Source organism: Nicotiana attenuata, unplaced genomic scaffold, assembly GCF_001879085.1.
Source record: "Nicotiana attenuata strain UT unplaced genomic scaffold, NIATTr2, whole genome shotgun sequence".
NCBI lineage: Eukaryota > Viridiplantae > Streptophyta > Magnoliopsida > Solanales > Solanaceae > Nicotiana > Nicotiana attenuata.
The window spans coordinates 83,372-106,432 of record NW_017673871.1 but is presented as its reverse complement, the minus strand read 5'-3'; the positions used below and the strand labels follow the sequence as shown (position 1 = coordinate 106,432).

At 37.6% G+C, this 23,061-nt stretch overlaps 3 protein-coding genes across 4 annotated transcripts; 2 read left to right on the top strand and 1 right to left on the bottom strand.

Moving 5' to 3' along the window:
• Window positions 1-2,573: 2,573 nt before the first annotated feature.
• On the top strand, window positions 2,574-6,067 carry LOC109217510. Its single transcript, XM_019381767.1, has 2 exons — window positions 2,574-2,932; window positions 5,454-6,067. Exons 1-2 carry the CDS (start codon window positions 2,629-2,631, stop codon window positions 5,792-5,794), a joined length of 645 nt encoding a protein of 214 aa, XP_019237312.1. The 5' UTR covers window positions 2,574-2,628; the 3' UTR covers window positions 5,795-6,067.
• A 48-nt stretch (window positions 6,068-6,115) lies between these two features.
• Window positions 6,116-8,820, bottom strand: LOC109217511 (acyl carrier protein 3, mitochondrial). 2 transcript variants are annotated; one of them, XM_019381768.1, is made up of 3 exons: window positions 8,718-8,820; window positions 6,675-6,898; window positions 6,116-6,530 (listed from the first exon to the last, which is right to left on the bottom strand). In XM_019381768.1, the coding sequence occupies exons 2-3, from the start codon at window positions 6,879-6,881 to the stop codon at window positions 6,339-6,341; spliced, it is 399 nt and encodes a 132-aa protein (XP_019237313.1). In that variant the 5' UTR covers window positions 6,882-6,898; window positions 8,718-8,820; the 3' UTR covers window positions 6,116-6,338. The 2 variants fall into 2 exon arrangements, with proteins under 2 accessions (XP_019237313.1, XP_019237314.1); XM_019381769.1 differs by having other exon boundaries at window positions 6,675-6,888; window positions 8,718-8,817.
• A 2,809-nt stretch (window positions 8,821-11,629) lies between these two features.
• LOC109217513 (mannan endo-1,4-beta-mannosidase 6-like) lies at window positions 11,630-15,465 on the top strand. The gene is made up of 5 exons (XM_019381771.1): window positions 11,630-12,116; window positions 13,448-13,645; window positions 13,863-13,985; window positions 14,360-14,571; window positions 14,754-15,465. Exons 1-5 carry the CDS (start codon window positions 11,706-11,708, stop codon window positions 15,121-15,123), a joined length of 1,314 nt encoding a protein of 437 aa, XP_019237316.1. The 5' UTR covers window positions 11,630-11,705; the 3' UTR covers window positions 15,124-15,465.
• The last annotated feature ends 7,596 nt before the right edge of the window (window positions 15,466-23,061 follow it).

Sequence of the window (23,061 nt, the reverse complement as noted above, 5' to 3'; positions counted from 1 at the left end):
TATGTGTGTATATATTTCACAAAAATATTGTAGGTCATGGACTGACTTTCAGTTGTGACATTTTAACATTTTTGAATCCCTTTGTCTCCAATTCTGTCGTGAAAATAGTACGCGCTAGCTAGTTTTCGGATGGGTAACCGAGAAATAGCCAGCGTTTGCAAAGTCATTGAAAAATAGCCATTGTTTTGCTGAAGCACGGAAAGTTCCAGCATAATATGCGGGATTATGGAGCTCCTGCATATAAACTTCCAGTATATTATGTTGGAACTCCAACACATTATAAGATTCCAACACATTATGCTGGAAGCTCATATGTAAAAAATTCGAACTCCAGCATATTATATATGTTGGAATATTTTTGGATTTTTAAGGTGTTCTTGTTCAAATTTTATCTCTACATGAAAAATAGGTAAATTTCAATTACTCTTAAAATAATGACTATTTTTCAATTATCAGTTGTAAATCTGGCTATTTTTTATTTTTTCCCAATTCTGCGCCACCCTTGCTTGCAGTATTTGAAATATTAACTGACGTAATTGTTTAAATATTTGTTAAATTATGAGAAATTAAACGCTTAACCAGTCGAATACTCTCTAAGGTGGCTCCAAAATCCAAATAGCGAAATACCTATTTTCCAAAAGAAAAGGGAAGGAACAAGAAAATTGATACTAATATAGATGATTTAATTAAATAGACCCGGCAGACGGTTTTTTACTTTTGTGGAATTTGTTCAACAAAAAGGTGGTCTTATCTTATGGATGTTTTATGATGCAAATAAAACTAAAGGTTTTAATGGAAAAAAGTGCTTATATTTTAGCGTCTAGTATACAAAAACGGAGGTAGGATTTGAAGTTTATAGGTTTCAAAATTATCATCGAACTTATAGCTTGTTTTAGTTACTGAATTCGTAATTAAATATTTATATATATTCGATAAATTTTTTAATATATCTATTGATAGAGGCGGACCTATGCAATAGGTAGAGGGATTACCGGCAAAGTTCGATAAAAATTTCATATATACATATGGAATTTTTTTGTCCTTAGAAAATAGTGATATATTAATAGTAGGCACCCTATATACAAAGCAGATTTTGGTTAAATAAAAGAATGCCCCGCGACCTTCAAATCATGGATCCGCCTACAACTATAGAGTCTAGGCAAAAGCTACTGATTTCGTCCGTACCCGCAATTCTGCCCTATGTGAAGATCTAGATGGTTGAGGTAGGCTTGACAATTTTTTTTTGTCCTAAGCTTGACAAGTTGACTACTCAAAATTATTTAGTAAGTAATAGAGATTTTGCTTTGCTTGCCTGCAAAGAGCTCAATGTAGATGACGACATTAACACTTGGTGGGGCTTTAAAGCTTTGTATACATTAATTATTTTTTATTTTTATTTTTTTGTGAATAAACAAATTTATAAGTGATAGAATTAGGCTACCAACCTGATAGTTAACCTTCCAATATTTCTTTCCAACTTCAATCTTCTTCCTCTTTCAAATTAATGATTTTACTATTTTACCCCTACCTTATTATGTCAACTACTACCATTTCTTAAAAGGGCTAAAATACCCTTTTCTCTTTTCTCTTTGATATTAGTCGAATATTAGTATAATTTTTTCCTTTTTAAAAAAAAATTATATATAACTTCTACTTGCACATGAAAGTCGAAAAAAAAAATTAGAAATAGTTTGGATCATAGAAGCAAAAACTGGAAAAACATTTAATTAGCTAGTGGCTGGTACAATATAATAAGAATTAGAATCTAAAATCACATTTTGAGTTGATGTTCATTGAATTTAATTTATATACATTCGTTATATGAAATAATTTCTACGCTATATGATTTAGGTGTATTATTATCATGTTGTAAGAAGTAATCTGCCTTATTTTTCAAGTTACTTAGTGAGCGTTTGGACATAAAAATTGTAAAATTTCGAAAAAAGATGATTTTTTTTCAAGTAAAAATGATGTTTGAAAATTAGAGTTGTGTTTGGATATGAATATAATTTTCTGTTATTTTTGAATTTTTTTGACTGATCTGAGTGATTTTTTTAAAAAAAAATAGCCTTTTGGAGTTTTTTAAATTTTCAAAAAATTTCAAAATTCATCTTCAAGTGAAAATTGAAAATTTTAGGGCTAAACACTGATTTCGAAAAAATAAATAAATTCATGGCCAACCGGGCTCTAATTAGTCTCATTTTTATGGTCGATAAATGTTATTATATTTTAATTGACGTTATAGTAATAAAAAATCTTTTACATTATCAGTATATAAAAGTTAAAACCCATTTTCATACGTAAATAACACGCAAAACAAAAAAAAAGTTAACTATCGTGAGTTTTTTTAATGGATCACTAATGCATTTAAGCATCTAATTAATTGTTAAAAGCCTGAATTTAATTAAAATGTCGGTTTCTTGTTGAATTAAAAAAGCTCAAGGTTATAAATGTAATAGTAGTAGTAATAAAGAAAGTAATTGAAAAGGGCATGTGAACCATGCAAATGCTTCTATATAAAACCAAAGATGGTAGCGTTTCATTTTCTCTTCATTCCATCTAATATATATATAATCTTTCTTTGATATCAAGTTTTATTTATTTTTCATTATTCACAACATAAAGATTATGAATTTTTTCTTCAGCACATTTTTTGGACACAATAAAATTGTGAAGACAAAAATGAGCAAAATCTTTATGTTTTTCTTCTTCTTTTTCTCATTTCTTGTTCTTGAAAGTTTGGCTATAGAGAGAGTTTCTATAGTTGAATCAATTATTATGAGTGAAGATATGATAAAAATGGCTGGTTATGGAGAAGAAAAGCTTTCAACTGTTTTTATTCATGGGAAAGTTATTTGTGATAATGTTTCTGGCTGTAATAATAATAATATCAAGGATGAGATTTCAGAACTTGGTCCTCAACCTATCCCAGGTTTGTGTTTGTCTCTCTTCAATAATCTTTTTTTTTTTAATATAATAATAGTGTCGGGCTAGCTTACATACACCTCGCCTAATTTTACATAGTAGGGGCAGAGGTAGTGTATGGTTTACGGGTTTCGGAGGAACCCAGTAGTTTTTGCTTAGACCCAGTTTTATATTTGAAAATTCATTAAGTACTAGTATGTATAAATATTTAACTGCGAACCCAGTTCGCAGCAGATTCAGAATCCATAAACTTCAACCCTGGCTCCGCCTTTGTCACGGGGTACTTGTTACCTCCACTAACACAAATATCTGGTAATGCTGCTCGTCAAAGTTTGGACAAATGGAAAGAAATCATGTCTCCACTAGAATTTGAACTTGAGACATCATAGTTTTCAACCCACGTCTTTAATAATCTGTGTCTTTCTTATTCTAGTATTAATGATTTTTCGTTTTAAAAATAATGTTTTGAAAAAGTGTAGTGAGACAATCGTTCGTTTCATTAGGATCATGTGTCCAACTTGATTATAAATTGTTTATAGCAATATTCTTAAAAAAATTCTTAGCTTAGTACAAGGACATGGTTAATTATGTTACTGTATATTTGAAGCCAAGCTGAATATTTATCAAATTTATTTTACAGTGTATAGTACTAGCATTTTAATTTGCAGATAAACAATTAATAGTTGAAAGTTGAAACGTCCGAAGATTAAATTAGGACAGTTTGTGTTGTTAATTAAACAATAGGTAGATCTGTATCATCAATAAAACTCAGTTTAATGTTAAACATTAGAACGTTAGGATTCAATAAAACATTCATGGAGCATTAGGATTCATTTAATTTAGAACGTTTCTTTGCATAGAAATGACTTTCTTTTAATAAAGTCCTTAACAGTTATTATATCAGAGAGATATTGCATTTATTGATCCTATGCTTCTAAAAGTAAAGTTAAAAAAAAAAAAACAGAAAAGAGAAAAAAAACAGCTTGAACTGACTCAGGGCTATCAACGTAAATATCAGAAAAACGCCCATGTTTTTCCTTTTTTTTTTTAAAAAAAAAACCTCACGTTGCTTCTATGAAGTATTGGGGTAGAGGGCGACCTAAAAAGTATTGGGGAGAAGTGATCAAGCAGGATATGTCGAGGCTTCAGATTTTCGAGGACATGACACTTGATAGTAAGTTGTGGAGGTCGAGTATTACGGTTGTGGGCTAAGAGGTAGTTGAATCTTGCGTTACCTTGTACTGTTGTGAGCCTAGTCTGGTAGGGTTTTTCTCTGAAATAGCTAAGGGAATTGTCGTGTTTTACTATTTTCTCTTTTCGGTACAGGACCTATTTACTAGTCATCATTTTGTTTTGCATTTTTCCTTCTGCATTTTATGTTCCTATTTTTCCTATGATCTCTGTGGTGAAACTAATATTCTCTCCTTTTTGTTTTTCTTATTATCTTGAGCCGAGGGTCTTCGGAAACAACCTCTCTACTCCTTCGGGGTAGGGGTAAGATCTGCGTACATACTACCCTCCTCAGACCCCACCTCTGGAATTTTACTGGGTTGTTGTTGTTGCCGCCTCTATTAAACACCACCAATTTCTGTTCATGTAGGGTAGGTGGCATGGAGTTTTTAGTAAGGTAGGATTCTACCAAAGGATAGTGTTATTGGAACCAAAAATAGGACAAACATAAAATAATAGGCCAATATATTATATATATATATATATATATATATATATATATATATATATATATATATATATATATATATATATATTGTGTCAAAATTAATGGATTGGCTTCTCGCCATATGCGATGAATTTCCATAGCTGGATAAAGTTTACATGGAGAAACATGTCCAGTGAAAAATCATATAGCCTTTGGAACTGAAGCGTAGTAGCAGTAGTAGCGGTAATTGGATAAAGGAGAAAATTTGCAATAGGTTGATGAAAAACGTAAAAATAATTTAACATACATAATACATTAATGCTTAGAAAGCCAAATTAATAGCTATAGATACAACGGTTTCATATAGTAAATTTCCAGTAATATGATAATATTAAGGTATAGTTGATTGGTTGAAGTAATATCAATTTCCAATGGTATAATCACTACTAATCTTATATAAAGGGCAACCCGCTGCACTAAGCTCCCGCTATGCGCGGGATCCGGGGAAGGGCCAAACTACAAGGGTCTATTGTACGCAGCCTTACCCTACATTTCTGCAAGATGTTGTTTCGACGGCTCGAAACCGTGACCTCATGGTCACATGGCAGCAACTTTACCGGTTACGCCAAGGCTATCCTTCACTACTAATCATATATAAAGGGCAGCCCGGTGCACTAAGCTCCCGCTATGCGCGAGGTCCGGAGAAGGGCCAGACCACAAGGATCTATTGTACGCAGTCTTACCCTGTATTTCTGCAAGATGTTGTTTACATGGCTAGAACCCGTGACCTCATGGTCACGCGGCAGCAACTTTACCCGTTACGCCAAGTCTCCCCTTCACTACTAATCATATATATGATAACATATTTCAGGTGCATCAGTGGCTGTGTTCTGTGGATCTAGTGGAAAGGCGAGAAGATCATGGGCAAGAAACACTACAGATGAAGATGGAGAATTCCTTATTGATCTTCCTTCTCATCTTCATGCTATTCCAAATTTGGAAAAAACATGTCTAGTTAAAGTACTTCATCTACCAAGAAACACCATTTGCGAACATTCTTTTAGAGGAAAACACAAAGGACTCGAGCTTACTTCTATCGGTGATGGCATCCGTACTTACACGACAGATACAATTCATTTAACCCCTAAAGTTTCCCAAAGGTGCAGAAAGAGAGTTGACAAAAAGCAACAAGAAACTGTAAGCATCATTTAGGGCAAAAAAATGAGCATGTCCAACAACTCATTCTGTTGGCGCTTCAGTCACAAATATTGGGTTGTTGGATTATGAGCTCAGAACATGCTGGTATTAGCCCACAGTTCGTCTTGTCCTTCCTCCCAGGACAAGTTTATGTGTGTGTGCGTGTGAGAGAGATATACATACAAGTTTCTTGAGAAAGAGAGAGAGATGTAAATACAAGTTTCTCATATGAATGATGTGTAACAGGTACATGTATTTCCACTGAGAATATGAGTAGCCTTTCATATAGTCATAATAGTTTCCACTGAGAATATGATGCACAAAAGTACAATGAAATATATAAGCATAATTGTATTCACTGCAGAATCAATAACTTAAATTGTGGTGAGTAAATGTAGCTAACATTCACATGGATCCACAAAAACTGAAAGACGAGCTAGAAGAAAGTTGAGGACGATGTAATCCTTGGACTCAACAACTTGTCATACAAAGTATCTAGGAGAAATGTTCAAATGAAACCTTGTCTTTTTCGATGATATGATGCTAACTAAAAAATTACTTATGAAGTCTTCCCGTCTTTCTTCTCAGCCCCAGATATGATATATTGAGCGACATCAGCACAACATTTAAGTTTGTCTGCTTCTTCATCAGGTATCTCAATTGAGAATTCTTGTTCGAAAGCCATGACAAGTTCCACTCTATCTAAGCTGTCTAGGCTCAAATCCTTCTGGAAATCTGCACTCTCATTAACCTATAAAAGATTTAGGATTCAGCTCCACTATTTGACTCACAGTTTGCGAGAAAAAATGTGTTGAGTTGATGTTGTCAACCAGAAGGAAATAGTTATAAGAAAGCTTGAGAAAAACTATGATAACAAAAAATAGATGACTTGTACCTTGGTTGCATCAATCTTGTCAAATTTCTTCACCAGGTTAAGCACTCGTTCTTTTATCTCATCCTGATTGGTGGCACCAGAACTGCTGCAAGTGCGTAATTGCAAATTGAGTATATTTAACACATCCCGACTTTCAGCTTGAAACTGTACTTGCAATGGGATCCTAACCCTCACATACTTCAGAATAGAGGATCTCAAGCTTTGCATTTTGAACCTATAATAAGCTGAAATATTAGCATGTCAGAAGCAGTTTTAAGAGATAGAAGATGTAAACGAAAGAAGGCAAAGAGACATAGCAGGACTTAAAGAGTTATTCCATTTCATAGTTACTGTCACAGTAAATGTACTAGCATCAACATTAGGCGTTTTTTTCTCAACATTTCCTGTTTCATATCTATGTATTAGGAAATTCACCAAGATAAGTTTGTCCAAGTGTAGGAAGAATCTGCTAAATCAAAATAGTCATTACAAGTCTTTTACCCTGCTGAGTGTGAGTGAATATTCGACAGCTTTAAGTCTATGACATGCAAACCTGTCAGCAAGTTTGCTTAACAAGCACTAACACGAACCAAACTTCTAAACAGGAGAGCCAAATTAACCCCCCACCCTCTTGACATACAGCCGATAAGTCACACGCTGTACTCAACTGTATCTTATAGTAGGCTTATTTTTCACAGCCAACACTCATACACCTACTGTATTGTACCACTTAACAGGCCTATTCTCCACAAGTATATGATCATATGAGCAAAAATGTTGCTATTCCTTTTGACTGGATTATACCTTGCCCTTTTGGTATGAGAAATTTCCTCTGCTGTTAGCCCTGAAAAGATATTAACCTTGCTCCAGGAAATATGTCCCTCAAAACACTCGTGCTATGTACGAAAAGAATGATTCTAACCCTTCAATATCCAACAACTTTGTCACAATCCACAACCCATTAAATTAATTTCCAATTTACCATTGGATAAGATAAAAAACTCTGAACTACTCTTAGCTAATAGAAACTAAGATACTGAAGCTTATCGCCTGCGAAAGAGCATAATGAAAGGAAACAGGTGAAAGATTAACGAACTACTCAATCCATAACCACTACATCAATTATGATGATATCTATCAGATTTATACAAACAACGAAACTCCGAATTCAAAAGGGTATCAACATTGCCCTATTATGCTTTCAAAATCCATATAAAGGACCAAAGTTTGAAATTTTAATTTTTATAAAACCTATAGAAACTAAAGAACCAAATTCAAAATGTTAACTTTCACTTTTTTGTAATAACGATGGTGTCGATGGTAGCTTGCGACTATTCCACTTGGTACTTGCTACCTCCCACCAGCACAAGTACCGGATAACTGTTCCTATTAAGACTTAGGCCTATTGGGAAAAAATCACTCAGTGTCCTTTGTGTGAACCTTGATATCCAAGGTATGCACTCACTTCACTAGGCCACAACTTTGGGTGCAAAATGTTAACTTTTAAAATATCCATTAAAACATCGAAGTGCCAAATTCAAAATGTAACTTTGTAACACCAATCAAAAAGGCGGAGCAAGGATTTGAACCTTATTGTTCGGGATTATAATGCTTTTAAGTTACTGGGTTCTAAACCAATAATTTGTGCATATTCGATAAATTTTTTAAGACAAATATAGGATTTGAACAAAAGGTACTGGGTTTGACTGAACCCGCATCGCGCACTCTGGCTTCGCCCCTGACACCAATTATAATGTTTTTTTGATTATCAGCTTTATAACTCGAATTATAAATCAAAGAACCAAATTCAAAATGCTTAGTTCATAACCTGAAAAAAATGTTAACTTTATGACACCCATTAATCCATTATAAACCAAATCACCAAATTCGAAATGTCAACTTTCATAGCACCCATTAAAGATTACTACTTGAAGTAGCGACTCACCTAGTTTTCAAGTGATGATAATAAGAGTAAATGGTACAAGTCCATGTTGTTGTTAGGCAGAATGCTGAAAGATATATATAGAAAGAAATGAAACAGCTGAGAAATGGCAGAAAACTCACCAATTTTAGCTTTCTTCTTAGATGTTTTCTGATTGTTTAGATACTCTTCTGTTTGCTTTATTGCCTCAACGAACTGAAATTTGCAGGGGGTGGTTCTGGGCCGGGGATATGAAACGGATAGCCCATGGGGGAAATACCGAAATAGCCATTCTTTGGGTTGTTATTTATGGATTAGCCAGTACTCATTTTCCGAACTTTGTGTCCTAATAAATTAAATTGAAAAACTGAAATTCAGGACACATTAGCTAATATCTAAATAGAAGCCTTCTAGAATGTGAACATAGCACGGGCTAGCCTGTTTTCGGACTGGTAATTGAAAAATAGCCAGCGTTTGCAAAGTCATTGCAAAATAGCCACTATTTTGCTGCAACCCGAAAAGTTCCAGCATAATATACTGGAGAATAGTGCACTTGTGCATGAACTTCCAGCATATTATGCCGGAACTCTAATGGAAAGTTCCAGCATAATATACTAGAGATTGGAGCACCTATGTATGAACTTCCAGCATATTATGCTGGAACTCCAGTATATTATGCTGGAAGTTCCCATGTAAAAAATTCGAACTCCAGTATATTATGCTGGAATTTTTTCTGGATTTTGAACATTGTTTTCGTTAAGATTTATCTTTAGATGAAAATTGATAAATTTCGATTACTTTAAAACTGTGACTATTTTTCAATTAACATTTGTAAATTTGGCTATTTTTGAATTTTACCACCTAGAATAGCTACCTGGTCCATGATTGCCCTTATGCATCCAAGTTGGGCCACGTTTGAGATACCCAACTAAGCATCAGCCCAATTGAATTTCGTGGTTAATCAACCCAATTGAGTTGTAATCTCTTCTCTTTTTTTTTTTTTTTTTTTTTTCATTTTTTACAAAGTTAAATAGGAGGAGTGAGGTCTAGCTCACTTAATGAAATAGTTGCCTTCCATAGTTGAGATAAGGGTTCAAAATCCCAATTCATTAATTCATTAGGTCTGAGCTCTAAAAAAAACGGCAATCCGGTGCACTAAGCTTTCGTTATGCGCGGGTCCGGGAAAGGACCGGACCACAAGGATCTATTTTACGCAGCTTTACCCTGTATTTCTGCAAGAGGCTTTTTTCACAGCTTGAACCCGTGACCTCCTGCTCACATGGCAGCAACTTTACCAGTTACGCCAAGGCTTCGCTTCATTAGGTCTGAGCTCTAAGAATTGGTAGAAATTCTAAAATAGCCAGATTTACAAGTGGTCATTGAAAAATAACCAATGTTTCAAAAATAATCGAAACTTAGCCACTTTTCATGTAAAGATAAATCTGAACAAAAATACTGTTCAAAATCCGAAAAATATTTCAGCATAATATACTGGAATTCCAGTATAATATACTGAAGTTCCAGTTCAGTATATTATACTGCAACTCCAGTATATTAACTAGAGTTCCAGTATAATATATTGGACTTCCAACATAATATACTGGAGTTCCAGTATAATATACCGGTCCAGCATAATATGCTGAAAATTCTTACACATGTGCTCCAATCTCCAGTATATTATGCTGAAACTTTTGCGTGTTGGAGTTCCAGCATAATATGATGGAAGTTCATACACAGGTGCACCAATCTCCAGTATATTATGCTGAAACTTTTTGTGTTGCAGCAAAATAGTGGCTATTTTACAATAACTATGCAAACACTGACTATTTTTCAATTACCAGTCCGAAAACTGGCTAGCCCATCCTATTTTTACCTAAGAATTTGAATACGAATGTCAAACAATGAAGCCCATTGAACACTGCCCATGTCAAAATACAAAGCCCATTTGTCTTAAGTTGGAAATAGGAAACAAAAGCCACTAAACAGAAAATAAGATTGAGACAAAAACAACCTCAAACTAAGACAGAAAAGGACACAAAACCACACGTTTCATCCTCGTCCATAAATTTTGGAACCTTCTCTATTTTAGCATTTGTGTTCATCTCCTTTTCCTGTGGAAAGTTGCCAAATCTCCTTACATAAGATTAAGAAACAAATAATAGGGACAAAGAAAAGAGAAAAATAATAATAATACCAAATCGATATATACCTTTTAATCTTAAAGAGTTAGTGTAGCAGTGAGATGTCACGATTCGAATAGCAGTGTATAAACTTCCAAGTTTCAATTACAGTGGGAGAGGTTAGAATATTTGTATCGGGTAAAATTTAAAATTTACGGGTGGACGTCTCTCGAGCAGATACGTGACAGTGATGATAGAATAGATACGAGTTAGCTGATACCGGATACAAACATGTGGTCTGTATTATGCGACAAAAAGATCGAAAAAGTAAAATTAAAAGCAAGACACCGGTTAGAGAAAACAACATTAAAGGGGAAAGCCGTTTAAGAAATCTCAGCATTTACTCCAAACGCTATGCAATAATCAAAAGGGATATTTATTCATCTTTAATTTAGGGATGTTATCTCCTCATACTTAACTATAAATAGCAATATTTGCCCTCATAGGAGTAACAACAAAACTACTTATTACAAAATATTATGGTGTGATCAGAAGCGGAGTCAGAATTTTAAGTTTATGAGTTCGGGATTCTAATCGTTTTAAGTTAGTGAGTTCTAAATTAATAATTTATACATGTTCAATAGACTTTTTAAGACAAATACAAGGTTCAAACCAAAGATACTGGATTCGGCTGAACCCACTCCCACCACTCTAGCTCTGCCCCTGGGTGTGATGAATAAGTTTTCTCCATCTTTAATCAGAAATCTCGTGTTCGAATCCTAAAAAGAAAGAAACATCTTGCTCGGAAATCTTTTCTTCTTCAACGAGCCTTATGCAGGTACTGAACACCGGGTGAGAAATTAAAAAAACAAAAACAAAAAAGCCACGTAATCCTATTTTTTTGGGAAAAAAAGAATTTACTCCTTATTTGAGACGGTGGGGGCTTAATTTAAAATAATAAAGCCCCTATAACTAACACTGAACAACAAAACAACCAACAAACTTTCCCAAATGGACACACAATGGAGGGACAAAAAACTATATCCAGCATTAGGCATTTTCACCATTCTTTCTCTTTTGTACTTGAACTTCAATGACAACCTTAATTTCTCCTTCCCAAAAATCTTTCTAAGGCAACCAAAGATGGGTTTTGTTGGAGTTAATAAAACTCAATTTGTGATCAAGAATGAGGACCCAAAGAATCAGTCTTTAACATTTCAAGAATTGTATATTAATGGGTGGAATTCTTATTGGTTAATGGAGGAAAGTGTGTGGGAATCTTCAAGGTATAGAGTCTCTGAGATGTTGAGAAGAGGTGCTGAAATGGGCTTGAGTGTTTGTAGGACTTGGGCTTTTAGTGATGGTGGTGGGCCCAATGATCTTCAGCTCCTACCTGGTGTCTTTAATGAAAGAGTCTTTAAGGTTCTTCACTTCTATTTCTAAATTGCTAATTTTTCTATTATTTCAGTTATTTAATTTTTTTTCTTGGTTTTTATTTGAATTATGCTTTTTACTCATTATGTTAGGTTGTATTTGGCTTTTGTTTGTTTTTATAGCAATTGAAAGGTAAAGCTTGAGTCTTTGTATAAGGTAAGCATAGGTTAAATGCTATACTGCAATAAAGGGCTGCCCGGTGCACTAAGCTCCCGTTATGTGCGGGGAAGGGCCGGACCACAAGGTCTATTGTATGCAGTCGTACCCTGCATTTAAATGCTGTACTGCAATATTTGGTAGTATTTCTAACTTCAGTTGTATCGTAAGTGAATGATCGTCAAGTAACCAAGGTGCGGTCTAGCAGTCAATGAGATGGGATAAAAATCACGGGAGACCAAGGAATTGAAAAAAGAACACGATGTAATTTCTTCCTATCTATCTTAACCTTGGTGGACTGAGTAACCTGTTACTAGTTTTAGGTACCCATAAAATACTCGACGTGTGAGCAAAATGTCCCGAACATTTCCGATTTAAAAAAAAATGAATAATCGACCAACTTATAGTACCTTGTTCTCACTGGGTTTGGATATTCAGTTAAACATTCAAAACTTAGCAAAGCTTTACTATGGACAGACTAGCTTTAGGTCATACCATTGATGTACTATGAAATCATAACTAAAACCGAAAGGGTTATATGCAAGAGTACATTGAGAGGACTCAACTATTTGGTGTTTAACATACTGAACGTTAGCTAAAGCCTACTGGAATCACTTCCAATAGTTTCGATTACTACATCTAGCAATACAAATAGGCAGCACATAGTATTCTGCCATGACAGTAGTAATGCAAAATGTACTAGGATATCAGCATTCATGAGTACTGAGTACCGACTGCCATTCTGAAGATCCAAGCAATTTAGTTTTGTGTGGATAGTGGATTGTCTCGTGGATGGCAGAAAATACAACTTTTATGTAGTATTTGTTCAAACTCCATTACATTCAATCTTTGTTAAATAATCAATCCAATGCCATAAGAACGCTGCAGAAAGTAGCAACAGAAACAACAGACTAGTAGACCACCACTAGAAAAAGCAGACATTATAGTGTAGCATTTGCAATTTCTAACGGTTATCTTGCCTCTGTATCTGCAAGCATATATCCATAGAATTCTGTTCGTCTTAGTGGACTATTACAAATTATTGTGCATGGCCTTTCTTAGTGATGCAATTTTAGGCCATATTTACAAATCCAATCCTAGTACAAGAAATCGCTCTCCGTTTTTCGCACTTTGCTATAGTCTAATTATCCTATCAATTTCAGGGATTGGATTATGTTATTGTCGAGGCAAGGAAGCATAACATTAGATTAATTCTGAGTCTTGTAAACAATTTAAATGCTTATGGTGGCACTGCTCAATATGTGAGGTGGGCGCAAGAAGCTGGTACCAATGTGTCTTCATCAGGTGATGCATTCTTTACTAACCCAACTGTCAAAGCGTACTACAAGTCTTTTGTCAAGGTATGTTCAAATAGAGCAAATTATGTCATTCGACAATGTGAATCCAATATACGTTGAAGAAGCTTTTCTATTAAGATTCTACAAAAATTATCTCCAATATATACCAACTTACTTCCTAAATTAACATATATTTCTTAGTCAAGCGACTTCTTCCTATATACTTTATTCCAATGAAATAAACACATTATAATTCATTATTCTTTTTTACACATGGCAGGCTGTTGTGACAAGAAAAAACTCCATAAGTGGAGTAAAATATTCAGAAGAACCAGCCATATTTGCATGGGAACTCATAAATGAACCACGTTGTGAATCCAGTTCATCAGCTGCTGCTCTGCAGGTTAGTTTTTCAGATTTATACTGCTTGCTATTGAGATTTAGCCTCTCATCGACACTGGAAAAATGAGATTTTGAAGCAAGAGCGGATAATAGGCTCTCAGGTGGAACAATCTTGTGTAGTGAAATTGGTCAACTAGCAAAAATAGTTGTTTTCCGCATGTATTTTTAAATTCCCTGTTCAAGGAAAATAAAGCATCGGACACAGATAAACACTTGCAATCATTTCACCTGGCTTTACAGTAATCTTACTTAAGACTGTTAATTACTATAATTAGTCCGCATATCAAGATTTCTGGGATAATGCATAAAACCGCAATCGCTCATGATGCATCTAGTACCTTCTTATTTTTAGCTCAAACGGTGATTTGTGAACAGGCGTGGATAACTGAGATGGCTGGATTTGTCAAAAGTTTGGATCAGAAGCATCTCGTGACTGTTGGACTCGAGGGCTTTTATGGTGTGGAAAAAACTGGAAGCTTTGGAGTGAACCCAGGAAAATGGGCTGCATCACTTGGAGTGGATTTCATTGAAAACTCCGCTATTGACAACATCGATTTTACTTCCGTTCATGCTTACCCCCACAGTTGGTTAGTCAAAGCAGAATAAATTTTTTCCACCTCGTACCCAGATCTGGTGGTAGTAGTAGTAGTAGTAGTATATGTAGAAGTTTAAGCTTGTTTTCTTTCAAAAAGATGCAGCGTAAACAGCAAAAAAATATGCGTTTATCACTATTTCCTTATTGATTCTGTTAAATCATGTTTTGTTGCAGGATCCAAGGTATAAATCCAGATGCGAAAGTGGATTTTCTATCTCATTGGGTTGATTCTCACATTAGTGAAGCTGAAAAGATCCTTAAAAAGCCAGTTCTTTTCACAGAAGTCGGGTTTCCCTCAAGTACGCAAAAGGAAGGATTACATGACAGAAATATTTATCTGAAAATAGTTTACGACAAGATTTATGAGTCAGCAAAGAAGAAGAAAGCTGGTGCAGGAGCCTTAGTTTGGCAGTTGTTGGTGGAAGGAATGGAGCGATATGGTGACAAGTTCTCGTTTATAGCGTGGAAGCATCCCTCTACGTATAAACTGATAGTAGAGCAATCTTGCAGGCTACTCTACATCTTCTCAAGGCGTCTCGCATAGAAAACTCAATCGTAAAGATCATTGTTTGGCTAATGCATCTTAAAAATGATAGTTGATTCATCTCCTTGGGGAGACGGACAAACGAACGTTGAAAGTTACCTCTAGAAATAGCCAGTCTTGAATGATTTGTTCTGACATTGATCAATGGTATGTAAAAGAAGCAACTCTGAGTAAGTGTTAGCTGGAGGAGTGCAACAATCAGCTCATTTTATCAGGTACATAAACTCAGGTTTCTGTTGATGTATATTATATCTCGTTTTGTACATATTACAATAGTTCTCACTACTCTTTCGTTTTATAGTGCCGGGTCTATTTACGGGTTATTGCTATTGTTTTCATCTATTTTATGGCTTTTATGTTGCTGTTTTATTCCTTTGGTTTCTGTTGATGGTACTGATATATTGTCTCTTCTCGTTTTCTTGAGTCGAGAGTCTTCCGGAAACAACCTCTCTACTCCCTCAGAGTAGGGGTAAGGTTTGCGTACACACTACCCTCCCCAGACCCCACTAGTGGGATTTTACTGGGTCGTTGTTATTGTTGTTGTACATATTACAATAGCAAAAGCATGTAAGTGGTTAATTCCTTTTCAATTGAAATAATAAGTGATTATTTCTGTAGTATTACCAGTCATTTGTCATCAATTCTGTACATTTGGCACTTAATGTTCTCTGCGGCAGAATTACATGACATATGATAGGGAGCGCTTCTCTCTCAAATGGGCAGAGATGAAGCCAGGATTTCAAGTTTATTCAATGATTTTTTTAAGACAAATACAAATTTCAAACCAAAGCTACTGGGTTCGGCCGAACCCGCTCGAGACACTAGCTCTGCCCTTGTTAATGGGCTATACACCTTATACAGCACGAATCTGGAATAGTAATTCAGATGCAGGATGCATAAAGCCAAAAAGAAAAAAGAAAAAAAATAACTGCAAGAGGTGAAGAGGTCTTCTTATAAAGAGTAGTACAACTCATAGTTTAGCCTGGTATTAAGTTAATACTATTTTTCAATTGATAATGTCTTACCAAATTCATTGTGTTAGAGCAATATATGTCAATAGAAATGTAGAGAACTTTTAATGAAATGTTTTTTTATTTCATTCTTATGTTGTACAATATCTGTTTTGATGAGCTTAAGTGAAATGATATAGAGGGTGTTTGGATTGGCTTTTAAGCTGATCAAATCAGCTTTTAAGCTCTTTTTAGCTCTTTTCAGTATTTGACAAAGTCAAAAAGTGCTTAAAATAAGTTAAAAACTGCTTAAAAGAGCCAAAATAATAAGCTGGGCAATCCCAACTTATTGCTTTTTGGCTTAAAAGCTATTTCTACTGAAAAGCCACTTTTTTTAAGCCAATCCAAACGGACTCATAATCGGTGAGGATTCGTATAGCTCACCCAACTTGAGATTGAGACAATGTTATTGTCGTAAATTTTTTGAAAAATCAGTTCACACTGTAAGGGCCCCCAAGAAAAAAGAAATGCGGTACTGGCTGTGAGCACATACTTGACACAAATTCGTCATTCTTATGCTTCAGCTTAAACATGACAAAAGTAGCTATCTGGCACACTAGGGAGTTATTGTAAGTACTACTATTAGACTAATGTAAATGTTTATTAGGATAAGTTTCTTATATCACATCCTTACGGATGCAGCCTTTTTGCAAACCCTGTGTAAATGCGTAATATTTTATGCAAGTGCCTGTCCTTTTTCTCCTATTAGCCAACCAGGGCCGGAGCTAGAGCTTCGATAACGGGTTCAACCAAACTCAGTAACTTTAGTGCAAACTGTATATTTGTCTTATAAAATCTATTGAGTAGGTACAAATTTTTACTTTAGAACCTAATAACATAAAAAGGCTAAAAACCCGAATCCAGTATCTTCAAATCCCGGCTCCGTCTGTGTAGCCAACACTAGAAAAAGTCTTTAAAACAGCATTAATTTCGATTTATTGCACCAAACAATTGAAGTAGGGCCATGTCTTAGGTTGTTCAATAGTGACTCATCATCTTGTTATGGTCTTAAATGTTGACGACTTTGTCGTGCACTATCAATGAATAATGCTTCATAAATGAGTTCAACATTTCAATTGGGTAGCTCGTGTGGCGAAGAAATGATCTGTTGTCACCATATACAATTTGAATAAAATGATAATTGATTAACTATAACATATTAAAGTATATTGATAGTGAAAAAAAAATTATATATCGTTATAGCCTGTTTGGCCAAGCTGCAAAAATCAGCTTATTTTGATTAATGTTTTTTCTCAAAAGTACTTTTGGTGAGAAGCCGTTTGTATTTGGCTAATTAATTTGAAAAGCACTTATGAGTAGCAATTAGTGTTTGGCCAAACTTTTAAAAATTGATTCTAAGTGTATTTTTCTCAAAAGTGATTTTGAAAAAAGTGCTTTTGGAGAGAAGCTGTTTTTTTCTGCTTCTCCAAAACTGCTTCTGCTTCTCAAAAAAATACTTTTTTTTTCTTCCAAAAGCTTGGCCCAAAAAAAGCTTGGCCAAACGGGCTATCATGCATTCAGTGTGGTCACTCCGTTACCCTTCAGCCAATCTTTCTAACCGATTTATCTCCTATTGGTACTATNGGATAAGTACAGACGTCTCCGTACCGATCCCTCAGACTCTACTAAGCTTGTCCGTGAGTTGTGAGACCTATGTAACCTGGAGCTCTGATACCAACTTGTCACGACCCGGATTTCCACCATCGGGAGTCGTGATGGCGCCTACTAACGGAGCTAGGCAAGCCAACTTAATTAACAAATTCCTTAAACACATGTTCCCTTTTAACAATTAGCGGCATTAAATAAAGGCGACAGAATTAAAAACACTGGCGGAAGACTTAAATGTAGATAGATGATCAAAAATACAGAAGTTCCAACACATATATCTCTACCCCGGAACTAGAGTCACATACTCACGAACATCTAAGGAGTACTACATACAAAGTCTGAAAGAAACACAATCTGTTTATCTCGGGTACAATGAGATGACAGCCAAATGTAAAGATAGAAGGGAGACGCCGGCCTGCGGGCGCCTGCAAGCTACCTCGGGTCTCTCTGGACTGAAGGTGCGCCCCCGTGCTAATGCTGCTGCTGCTGCTCAATACCTGGACCTGTGCAAAAATGCACAGAGTGTAGCATCAGCACAACCGACCCCATGTGCTGGTAAGTGCCTAGGCTAACCCCGGCGAAGTAGTAACGAGGCTAGACTGGACCTCACATAAACTTGTGCAATTATAAATATGCAACGGAAATCGAAGTGCAAAGCAATTAACAGTATGGGAGGGGAAACATGCTGTGGGGAGATAACAAGATTAACAGTAAGTCCGAAGTAATCAATCTAGGTACAATTTACAATTTAAAGTGAACAAGGAACTAATACCAACACTAAACACATTTGCATCAATAACTGTTGCGGCGTGCAACCCGATCCACAATTATCATTGTTGCGGCGTGCAACCCGATCCATAATTATCACTGTTGCGGCGTGCAACCCGATCCATAATTATCACTGTTACGGCGTGCAACCCGATCCATAATTATCACTGTTGCGGCGTGCAACCCGATCCACAATTAACATTGTTGCGGCGTGCAACCCGATCCACAATTAACATTGTTGCGGCGTGCAACCCGATCCACAATTAACATTGTTGCGGCGTGCAACCCGATCCACAATTAACATTGTTGCGGCGCGCAACCTAATCCGTAATGTATACCTCTCAACCTCGCCCAAACAATAGTCACAAATAAAGGGCAAGGGAGTAAACAAGTATTTGGAAAGAAATCCCAACAAGGGTACACAAACAACCAATAACAACCATGCAAGAGTAAATCGTTATTCCTCTTTTTCTTTCATTTCCATATCCTAACTCTCATTAACACTCGTGTCAAGCGCTAAGGCATTTCTCATTTCACATACCCTCACCATTTGTATTTCAGACCGAGCTAATGCTCCACGAAATTCTACAATCACAATATCTTTCACAAGGTGTTTACCACGTATAGAAGCCATTAATAACATGGAAGGCATAACAATATCCAAACAACTCACATATAAGGACTCACGGTCATGCTAAACCCCAATGTATAGGAACTCGTCACCATGCCTATACATCGTACTCGATCATTTAGCAAATAGCAAACAAGACTCGACTCCTATTCCCTCAAGCTAGGGTTAAACCAAACACTTACCTCAACTTCCACGGCCAATACAATCCTCCACGACCGCTTTCCCTCTCGAATTCGGCTCCAACTCGACCAAATCTATGCAATAAGGACTTCATGATATCAATATGTGCTAGACAAATCAAACCCAATGACTAATTATAGCTTTTTCATCAATTTACCCCAAAAGGTCAAAAATGCCCCCGGGCCCACATGGTCAAAACCCGAGGTTCGAACCAAGACCCGTTTACCCATTCCCCCATGAACTCAAATATGTAAGTTATTTTGGAATCGGACCCCGAATTGAGGTCCAAAACCCCCAATTTTGAAAAAACCTAGCCTAAATTCCCAATTTCCCCATTAAAACCTTTGTTTTGAAGTTGAAATTATGTTTAAGGATGTTAAGGAGTAAAGAAAATCAGTTAGAAATCACTTACCAATCGTTTTGAAGAAGTAGAATCGTTTGAAAAATCGCCTCTTATGTTTTGGGTTTTGAAAAAGTGAAGAAATGACTGAAAATCCCGACTATATATGCTGTGCTGAAGACTGGCGCGGACCGCACAAAAATGCACCGCGACCGCACCGAGGAAGAGAAGAAAAATGACTCTCTGAACCTACCCAGCGCGGACCGTACTGATTTTGTGCGCGGCCGCGCTGGTTGACCTAGAATTCACTGGCCCTCCGAACCTAGCCACGCGGACCGCGCAGAAATGCACCGCGGCCGCGCGGCTTCCAGCGCGGACCGCGCGAAAATGACCGCGGCCGCGCTGGGGGCCTGCAACACCTGGACCTGCAACCATTTGATATTTCTAGCCTAGGACCTCCCGGGACCTACTCAAAACTCACCCGAGCCCTCGGGGCTCCCAACCGAACATACATATAAACTCAAAACCATCCTACGGACTCATCCGTGCGATCAAATCGCGCAAACAACATCATAATCATCAAATTAGGCCTCAAGACCCAGGATTTCCTTCCAATTTTCATCAAACATCAAGTTTAGAGTTTTTAGTCCAAAACACGTCAAACGACGTCCAAATTCAACCAAACTTTACAGAAAGTACTTAAGCCGTATATAAGACTTGTACCGGGCATCGGAACCAAAATACGAGCCCGATACCACAGTCTTTTAATCAAATTCCATTTCCAATTTCCTTAATTATTATCAGAAAATAATTTCACACAAAAATTCATTCCTCGGACTCGGGACCTCGGAATTTAATTCTGGGCACACCCCCAAGTCTCGTATTTTCCTACCGACCCTCCGGGACTGTCGAATCACGAGTCCGGGTCCGTTTGCCCAAAATGTTGACCGAAGTCAAACTTAATCAATTAAAACATCAGAATTTATTATTTTTCTCACAAATTCATATTTAAACGTTCCGGCTACGCGCCCGGACTGTGCACACAAACTCGAGGCAACCCCCAAGTGAGGTTTTTACGGCCTCAGAAGTACAAAGGGAGTAGGAATACAGGTGATGACCCTTTTGGGTCGTCACATTCTCTACCTCTAAAACAACCGTTCGTCCTCGAACGGACAAAAGAAAGGAGTACATGAGTCGGAGAAAAGATGGGGATAACGGCTCCGCATATCAGACTCGGACTCCCAGGTTGATGCCTCAGGAGACTGACCTCTCCACTGTACACGAATTGAAGGAAAACTCTTGGATCTCAACTGACGAATCTGTCGGTCCAGAATAGCTACCGGCTCCTCCTCATAAGATAAGTCCTTTTCCAACTGGACAGAACTGAAATCTAACACGTGGGTAGGATCGCCGTGATACTTCCGAAGCATGGATACATGGAAAACTGGATGCACGACCGATAAGCTGGGCGGCAACGCAAGTCTTAAGCCACCTCTCTCACTCGATCAAGAATCTCAAACGGGCCAATGTACCTAGGGCTAAGCTTGCCCTTCTTCCCAAATCTCATCACGCCCTTCATAGGCGACACTCGGAGCAATACCCGCTCACCAACCATGAAAGCTACATCTCGAACCTTACGGTCTGCATAACTCTTCTGCCTAGACTGAGCTGAACGAAGCCTCTCCTGAATGATCTTGACCTTGTCCAAGGCCTCCTGAACCAAATCCGCACCTATCAACCGAGCCTCTCCCGGCTCAAACCATCCCACCGGAGACCGACATCGCCTACCATATAAAGCCTCATAAGGAGCCATCTGGATGCTCGACTGGTAGCTGTTGTTGTAAGCAAACTCCGCCAAGGGCAAGAACTGATCCCACGAACCTCCAAAATCAATAACACAAGCTCGGAGCATATCCTCCAAGATCTGAATAGTCCGCTCGGACTGACCGTCCGTCTGGGGATGAAATGTTGTGCTCAAGTATACCCTTGTGCCCAACTCTCGCTGAACTGCTCTCCAGAAGCGTGAGGTAAACTGCGTACCCCAATCCGAAATGATAGACACGGGCACACCATGAAGGCGAACAATCCCCCGAATATAGATCTCAGCGAACCTCTCAGAAGAATAGGAGACTGCCACAGGAATGAAATGCGCTGACTGGGTCAGCCTATCAACAATAACCCATATCGCATCAAACTTCTTCCGGGTCAACGGAAGTCCAGTAACGAAGTTCATAGTAATCCGCTCCCATTTCCACTCGGGAAGCTCAATCCTCTGATGTAAACCACCCGGCCTCTGATGCTCGTACTTAACCTGCTGACAATTCAAACAACGAGCCACATATGCTACGATATCCCTCTTCATCCTACGCCACCAATAATGCTACCGCAAGTCCTGATACATCTTCGCGGTGCCCGGGTGAATAGAGTACCTGGAGCTATGGGCCTCCTCTAAAATCAACTCTCGAAGCCCATCCACATTGGGCACACAAACTCGCCCTGCAATCTCAAAACACCATCATCATCTAAGGTAACCTGCTTGGCACCTCCTCGCTGCACCGTGTCTCTAAGGACACATAAATGGGGATCATCAAATTGCCGATCACGGATACGCTCCAATAATGAAGAACGAGCAACCATGTAAGCTAACACTCTGCTGGGCTCAGAAATATCCAACCTCACAAATCGATTGGCCAAGTCCTGAATATCCAAAGCAAGCGGCCTCAGACTGACTGGAATATAAGTAAGACTGCCCATACTGGCTGACTTCCTACTCAAAGCGTCGGCCACCACATTGGCCTTCCCCGGGTGATATAAAATAGTGACATCATAATCCTTCAACAACTCCAACCACCTCCTCTGCCTCAAATTCAACTCCTTCTGCTTGAACAAGTACTGAAGACTCTTGTGGTCAGTGAACACCTCACATGCCACGCCATACAAATAATGCCTCAGAATCTTCAAGGCGTGGACAATAGCTGCCAACTCTAAATCATGCACTGGATAGTTTTTCTCATGAATCTTCAACTGCCTCGAAGCATAGGCTATAACCTTGCCATCCTGCATCAATACTGCACCAAGTCCAATACGGGAAGCATCACAATAGACGGTATAAGGCCTAGATCCTGTGGGCAAAACCAACACCGGTGCCGTAGTCAGGGTTGTCTTGAGCTTCTGAAAGCTCGCCTCACACTCCTCCGACCATCTGAACTGGGCACCCTTCTGGGTCAACCTGGTCATCGGGGCTGCAATAGATGAAAACCCCTCCATAAACCGACGGTAGTAGCCTGCTAACCCCAAGAAACTCCGAATCTCCATCGCTGATGCTGGTCTAGGCCAGTTCTTGACTGCCTCTATCTTCTTCGGGTCCACCTGAATACCCTCAGCTGATACAACGTGACCCA

Coding starts and splice junctions, on each gene's coding strand:
- LOC109217510 (XM_019381767.1), top strand. CDS start 2,629: ATGAATTTTTTCTTCAGCACATTTTTTGGACACAATAAAATTGTGAAG. Junction 2,933..5,453: donor TGGTCCTCAACCTATCCCAG/GTTTGTGTTTGT, acceptor AACATATTTCAG/GTGCATCAGTGGCTGTGTTC.
- LOC109217511 (XM_019381768.1), bottom strand. CDS start 6,881: ATGCAAAGCTTGAGATCCTCTATTCTGAAGTATGTGAGGGTTAGGATC. Junction 6,531..6,674: donor ACAAGATTGATGCAACCAAG/GTACAAGTCATC, acceptor AATCTTTTATAG/GTTAATGAGAGTGCAGATTT.
- LOC109217513 (XM_019381771.1), top strand. CDS start 11,706: ATGGACACACAATGGAGGGACAAAAAACTATATCCAGCATTAGGCATT. Junction 13,986..14,359: donor CATCAGCTGCTGCTCTGCAG/GTTAGTTTTTCA, acceptor ATTTGTGAACAG/GCGTGGATAACTGAGATGGC. Junction 14,572..14,753: donor CATGCTTACCCCCACAGTTG/GTTAGTCAAAGC, acceptor GTTTTGTTGCAG/GATCCAAGGTATAAATCCAG.